At 34.3% G+C, this 7,822-nt stretch overlaps 1 protein-coding gene across 2 annotated transcripts in view; it reads right to left on the reverse strand.

Moving 5' to 3' along the window:
- DCN (decorin) overlaps positions 1 to 7,822 on the reverse strand; it is a 39,436-nt gene that overhangs the window by 9,181 nt on the left and 22,433 nt on the right. The window contains exon 3 of one of the 2 annotated variants that reach the window (XM_027903161.1): positions 7,005 to 7,117. The exons of the other annotated variant lie outside the window; for it this stretch is intronic. Coding sequence (XP_027758962.1) covers positions 7,005 to 7,117 — 113 coding nt within the window. The remainder of the gene's footprint in view (positions 1 to 7,004; positions 7,118 to 7,822) is intronic. 2 annotated transcript variants of the gene reach the window in all.

Genomic DNA, 7,822 nt, shown 5'->3' on the forward strand with positions numbered 1-7,822 from the left:
TTTTTTTTTTTTTTTTTTTTTTTTTTTTTTTTTTTTTTTTTTTTAATTTGTTTTAACTTTGTGATCTTTTAGTTAAAAATCTTTGGACTGTGATTATCACAGCAGATGATCTGGTGTGAAATATTCCTTGATGGAAACACATTGGTGTACATTCAGCTAGGCACTGCAATGTAAGTATTCTTTTGAGTAGTTGATATTAAAAGGATTTTACATCTTTTCAGAGCAGGACTGATAGCCCTGACCAAACCCAGAAGTTATCTAGGTACCTAAGATCAATCTGTTCTGCTTTGCCAATGCTTTCTCCTGAATATGTTAATGTTATCTTGGAGAAACACACAAGATATTTTGTTTTATTCAAACACCCAGAGAGTCTCTCACTTAGAAACAACAGTGTCTAACAAAAGTATGTTTAAAAATATTAATTTCACAGTGGGAACATGTGCATGGTACTATAAGGTGGGAAGGTATCATAAGTCAAAGTTTTCAACTTTTTTGTACCAAAATATCACTTCCCACTTAGACCCCCTTCCTGCTCCCAGTATTTTAAATCTGCATTATTTTTCCACATTGTTGTGCAGCTGTGAAGAAATAAAAATAAACCACACTAGAGTTTTACTGTCTCACAGAGCAACAACAAGTGATGAGGATAACACACCAGTAGAGCACCTGGCAAGCCGTAGCCCTGGATTCCTTTCCCACTTCACAATAACTCTATTATATGTAAGACTTAAAGAACTAAGTTATTAGCCTTGGAGCAATGCTGTTTACTTTCCTCAGAATGTGTCCCGTATGGTTTGCATGCAACAAAAGCTAAACCAAACGAAAATAAAATAAAATTAAAAACTCAGGGGATTTTAGAGGTCAATGAAAACAGGAACTAGGGTAGGAAAAATCTAGGGAAAACATCTGCAGGCGGTGTTCCTGCAAAACAGGTCATGTGGACTAGCTATCCTGAATAAAGACCAGATGGCATGATGGGACATTCTTTTCATCGTATTAAAGAACATATGAAAATTTTGTACAAGGCAAGAAGTATTTGGAGAGGAAAATAAGGGTAAACCTGAAACTGCTCAAAATGCTGGACCTCTTGGTCACAGACATCACTTGCAATGCAGTGGTATAAAATGGTTTGGCAGAAATCTGACAGCCTAGAACAGAGGGGTAGAAGAAATGACACTTTTATTTGGAAATCTACCGTCTTCCACGCTTCTGTTTTTAGTGGAGGAAAAAATATTTAATTTAAAATAAATGTACTAAAAAGGGGGAGGGAAAAAAGGAAGCACGTCAACAATTCACAATAAAAAAGGCTGAGCATACAAAAGTACAGCTTTCAACATGGTGGAAAGATGGATGCAAAGATACATAGCCATAGGTAAAAAAAAAAAAAAGACAAAACACAAAAAGGAAACAAAGAGGCATAAATAAATAAAGTATTAATATATCACTTAGTTAGGATTAGAAGGTTCAAAGCAATTCCCCACGGATAAGAAAAAACATAACTTCCATCCTCATTTTCCTGAGGTAAAGCCTTTTTCCTTTGTCATAATATGGCATGTAAACATTGCACAGTAAACATTGACTTTGTTATAATATTGCACTACCTTATCATGACCTGCAGTTAAAATGGTGTTCAGAGAGGAAAAAAGATTCAAGTTTTGCTCTGAAGATGACTTTCTTTTTACTGAAACACCTCTGGTATTTCTGTAGTCAGGAAAAAAAAGAAAAATCACTGTGTGACAGGAATAGATGCTGGTTATGTTGAAGTCAGTGGGAGTCTGGCCATTTAGCTGCCTCTGACCTGATTTCTACCTCAAATATTTATTCCCAAAACAAAAAGGGGGATTCACAATTCAGGAAAATTTTGGAAACCTTGTTGGCATGCTTTTATCAAAATACTCCCTGACAAACTGCAGAGGGAGCATGAAGTAGTCATGTAGAAGGTTTTTCTTCTCGAGTTTACTAAAACTTATAATTTTTGACCTGTCTAGGAGTGGAGAGCAGGGGATTTAATTTTTTTTTTTTTTCGGGGGGGGGAGGTGTGTAATTTCATTATACTGGAATCTCAGGAGATTGTTCTGAGGGGTTTTAATCCCCTTTCATCTTAATTTATAATAGTTTGAAGTGAGAGCCTTGCCAAAATCAAAATTAAACTGTAAAATGGGCAGCAAACTCTTATCAAACATAGCATATAGTGAAACACCTGTTTTACCAGCTGGGGATGGTACTCTTACCTAACCTATCAGTTCTTTAATGATGCATGCATCCTTGAGGGTTTAAACTGAAAACTCAATCCACTTACCCAATGGAATGTCTTTAATTTCCTGGGTTATGTGTTACATTTTTGCCTGGTTTTTATTACAGTTCTGCTAGGAACAGTTATGTCTTAAGAATTGTAAGCCCAGGAGCTAGGCATCCACATAAAACAATAATAAAATTTGTCCCCTTTGTTTGCCTTATGTTTTCAGCTGTTAAGTCATAACCTGGACATATAGTCAATATTTTCTGCCATATTATTGGGAGCATATGTACACTTAGAGGAAAAAAAAAATCAACTAAATAACACAAAAAAACCCAAACAAAAAAAAATATCCAGAACTTGACATTCTTCCCTAATTGACCAAACCTAGGATCAAGAAGACATAGCTAAGAAAGACAGGGGAAAAAGGGATGGCACAGAAGCAATAAGGAAGAGATGAATGAACTGTGAAGAAAGAAGATGGCAAGGCACTGAAACAACAATCTGACAATACAGAAGCCTGTGGAAAGTAGTTTGATCAGATACATAGTACCTTGTTTTTCTCCTCACATGAGAAGATCTTTACTTACTGCACAGGAAAAATGTTTTGTGTACATGTGGTAGGCTGTATGCTTGTTTCAGTGGAAAATCTCATCATGTGTTAAGCTTAATGCAAAGGAGAGTCTGAGGAAATGAAAACTCTCTAAGGGAGTATTGTATTTCAGAAAGATTAACTTTTTTTCCCCCTCAGAATATTTGTTAGAAATCTACAGCTGCACCAACTGGAGAGGAAGGTGTGTGTGTGTGGGGAAGTCAATTTTTCAGTCTCAGTCCTGCTAAGAATGACTACCATTGATAATAGGAGGAATTGAGTTCAGAGGTAGAACCTGAACAGAGATATCTATCATTGTTATTTTCACAGTATGACAGAGATTAATGGTTCTTAATTCTGTGATTTACTGAGTATTGTGTTTACTTTACTTCTCTCTATGCCTGGGAAAAGGGAACTGAACTTGCAATGATTCATCAGAAGACTGGATTATTCCATTAATATTTTTTTATCTGCTAGGAGCTTTTCTATACCCCTGAAAGGTGTCCTTAGACTTTTCTTCAGTTAAACAGTTTATTTATTGATTGATTGATTTAAAGAAAAGTTTAAAGGTTGAAAAGTTTAAAGGTCAAAAAGTTTAAAGGTTTTTTTGAAAAAAAAAAAAAAAGATGGCATGAAACTTTTCTAATACAACACATTATTTTTCCACTTGCTATTACTACAAAGAGTGTTTAATTTTCTTTGCTCATACATTTAGTGTTGATAATCCTTTAGTGTGGATATGGTCACAACCTTAAGTTCCAAGCTTAAATCTTTTATCTCTTTGGTCTTTTCCTTCAGTTTAAATAAAACTGGTTTTAGCACTGTTGCATGTACCACTGTGGCTTCATGTAGTTCTGCCAGCTTCAATTAGGTAATGCTCCATTTGATTTTAGACCAATAACACAGTCATCTTCTTTCACTGTACTAACACTGTGCCATTGAAAAATTCCTGTTGGAAAAGCAGGCACTCACTATTCTGTTGTTTGTGCTCTTCTTATAGTGATCTAATACCCAGTAGTTTCTTTTAGCTCCTTTTCCAAGTGCCAGGCATTATACTGGTTTGCTTTGGCTTTGCCACACAGCAGGCAACTCCATGTGTTGTTTGTGTAGACTCCTCCTCTACTCTGCATGAGAGCTTACTCATGTAGTATTTTGGATTCTTTACTGTGTCCATGGGGTCAAAGAACTGAACTCTATCCAGAAATGTCAGTCTGCCTGGAAAATTCTGATAGTTTCATAGAAACAGAAGATTTTTTTCCTGGCTTTTCCAAGAGCGTCTGTCTGATTTTTTTGCCACAGGTCTAAGTTATAAGCGAGTTTTTTACATAATATAAGTCAGTTCTCTGAAACCACAAAACTCAGTCTTCCACCCTTAAAAAAGACTGTCTTCAGTTTTTTTCCCCTATTCTCTTAAATACCCTGGTTAAATAAAAATAAATCTTATCTGTCAATTTTAAATCAACTAAAGTCTCACTGAGTTTTTTAGTACAACATTAACAGTTTAGCCACTTTTTCCTGGATAATTTAAAATTATAAAAATATCAAACACAGCATAACTCTTGACTCTAGTGTTTCCTGGCAGGAATCTACTATTTGCAGGTAAATATTCCCTTGATTCTATCCTTTTCTAATTGCTTGTTTTATTTCCACAGCTGCAAATTTTAGCTGCTCTTCTATCTACTTAGGAAAATTTTCAATACAAAGAATATTTTTTTAGGTTCTAATTTCTCTTTCATCTTATTGCTGTGTACCGTACAGATCATAAGCACTTACATTTGTGCCTAAAGAGAAGACAAGACAAGTTATAGGCAAATCCTTCCTTTGCTTGTTAATTATTCTGGGGTTTAGTACAAGTTGAATCTTAGGTTCAACCCAGCTTGTTCAGGAAAATCTCTTCTAAAACTATTACAGCTGTGGTTTGTGATATCTGTAGGTATTAGGAAGGTATTTAAAAGGATTATTCAAAAGGAATAAGCTGCATTTGCTGTCCATTTTTTTCAAGATCTATGAAAATTGGGCTATAAGGAATTGTTCCCTTAAGTGATCTTTTAATGAAAAAGGTTAACTTCAGTTTCTTGTTCTAGATTTTGGAACAATAATACTGACGATTTTTGTAAATCTTCCTGTTTTAGTAGAATATAAGAAGGTTTAATAATTTTGAAGAAATTTTTGAACATATATCACATCAGGTGTGACATTAACTCTAGTTGTGTTTATCAGAAAAATGTTTATCAGAAAATACGATTAAAAAGCATATACATCATAGATAGATAGATAGATAGATAGATAGATAGATAGATAGATAGATAGATAATCACACACACATATCTCCTTAAAACAAAAGTTGCAATGCAGCTCTGCCAACACTGTTTCTGAGTTTTATCTTCTAAAAGCAACATTTCCCTTTCACTATTACCCTGAAGAATATTTAAGTGAAAGTTGAGGAATGGGAATTGTTCCCAGCTATTACACAGGAATATTCCATCTGAGAGCAAAGATGGTGCCTAGTTACATAAATGTACCACATGACTAAATTATTTTGGGGAGGAATCACAGAATGGTTTCAGTTGGAAGGAGACCTTGAGAAAATCATTACCAATCATGTACTTTTGGGAGTAAACCAAACAAATAATCACTTCCTGGAGGAGTTACCTATTTAATTCACTATTGAATTGTATCTAATGGAAAGAAAGAAAAGAAAAAAAAAGAAAAGAAAGAAAGAAAGAAAGAAAGAAAGAAAGAAAGAAAGAAAGAAAGAAAGAAAGAAAGAAAGAAAGAAAGAAAGAAAGAAAGAAAGAAAGAAAGAAAGAAAGAAAGAAAGAAAGAAAGAAAGAAAGAAAGAAAGAAAGAAAGAAAGAAAGAAAGAGGAGAAAGAAAGAGAAAATCCCTTAGAGTTAACATCAATAAGATAAAATAGTTCGCAATGGCTTAACTCACAGCTTCTGTTATCTTCTTGATGTTGCATTGAAACAAATATTTAAGAGGAACTTGGGAAGAAAGTAAGCAGGTAAATATTTGTAGCATTTTTTTTCCCACATACAAGTGGCTGACGGCAAATTCTAGTTGGAAACATTGTTTATTTGGTTGATGGTATTGGCACCAGTAATGGACAAAAAGTGGGAGTTATCTTCTTGTTTGAGAAGCAATAGCATAGTATAGTATAGTGTAGAATAGAATAGAATAGAATAGAATAGAATAGAATAGAATAGAATAGAATAGAATAGAATAGAATAGAATAGGAGGTTGTGAAGTACCAGGAAAGCAAAGCCAAATAATCATTGTTTATAATAATAAAGGATCAAATGGAGTAATACACAGAATAAACAGTTGTTGAAATTCTGGAAAAATAATATTTTCAGACATATTACTGAGCTAGGGTATTACTTTCAAAGGCAGAGAAGTAATAGCTTTTTTCTGATCTGTAAAGAAAGATATTTCAACAAAACTGAAGCAAGAGTATGAGGTATAAATTGTAAAACTATGGACAGGGAGGAGGACCTCAGACAGAGTAAAAGAAATTTAGAAACAGAGGAAGGTAGTTGTCTGATGGAAACTTGGAAAAGAAGAGGTGAACCAGAAAAAATGAAGCAGTCACAGAAACCAGAAGGGAAAATATTTCAGCAAAGATCAAACCAGACAGCAGTGTTGGAAAAGACTGGCAGGTAAAGCAGGATGAGGATGGAGAATGCTGTTGGAAATACACAATTTTATTGTAGTGCAGGGGACAGAAGAGTGCTTTGGAAAAATTCTTGAGCTAAAATTAGTACAAAAAATCTGCTAACAAACATGACACATAAAAATCTCTGTGAGCTCAAAGGTGGGAGGGGAAGGAATACAGTAATAAGTGAGTGAGGTGGTGGGGTTGAGATGGAAATAACCAAGTCACTGTCCCAAAGAGACTGACAACATAAATAAATAGGTGAGAGAAGTTATGATGGAGATCAGGAGAGTGAATGGAGGCAAGACAGGTATGAAGAGTTGAAAAAAGATGAAAAACTTCTGTTGTATGAAAAGAGAATTTGCAGGAGAAGAACGGGAAAGGAACTAAGAAGGCTGGGCTGGTGGAGAAAGATCACAGAGTATTTCATCAGTTTTCCTTAAAAATCACAGTACCAGGCCAAAATCACATTTTCTCCCCATTTTTGTTGACAAATGCCAGTTCATTTATAGACTTACATGAAGATTCTTCAGATTCTTGAAATCTCCTTCTTTAATTTCAGTAATTTTGTTGTTCTGTAAGTCCAGCAGAGTTGTGTCTGGAGGAAGGTCTTTTGGCACTTTTTCCAGACCTAATGACAGTGAAAAGAACAGACAATGACTTTGAAAGAAACTTTAAATAAGGGACAGTATTTTTCTTAGTAGCATTTTCCTTTCAGTAAACACCATTTCTAGAACTCATTACCTGAAGAAGTTTATGAAGACTTATCTGAGAGTGTTTCTGTCTCCAACCAGTCAAAGACAGTTTTATTTTGCTAAGTTAACCTAAATTTTTTTATTAATATTTCCATTATGCTTTTTCTGAGAATATATCTGAGTTTTAGATTGAAGCAAAGGATTTAGTTTGGGAAAATTTCATCTAACTCATTTAATTCCACTGAATTGTGTGAATAAAAATTGCTTTTGGAAACAGATATGGTATTTATTAATTTCACTGTGTGTAAGTTTTTGTGGACAAACAAGGTTTCCTGCTATTTAAGAGGTGCTAGGCTTTTTGAAAGGAGTGTAATAGTTAATTGTAATAATTTCCAGAAAAAATACTGTTTGTTTGACAGTAACTGAGTAAATTGTTGTACAGTCCACCTTAAAAAAAAAAAAAAAAAAGACACAGAAAATAATCCACCTCCTCCCTTTTCTTTGAACTGAAACTATGAAACTATGTCCAAGTTTTCTGGAGAACAAATCGCTTGGTTTCACTACAACTGCCAAAAGAACATCAGACAGTTTAAATTAAAGAGTCTCTTTGGGACTATTTTCTGAATAGCTGATATGTAAGT

Source organism: Empidonax traillii, unplaced genomic scaffold, assembly GCF_003031625.1.
Source record: "Empidonax traillii isolate 1590-97213 ecotype Southwest subspecies unplaced genomic scaffold, ASM303162v1 scaffold939:size232133, whole genome shotgun sequence".
In the NCBI taxonomy this organism is placed as follows: domain Eukaryota; kingdom Metazoa; phylum Chordata; class Aves; order Passeriformes; family Tyrannidae; genus Empidonax; species Empidonax traillii.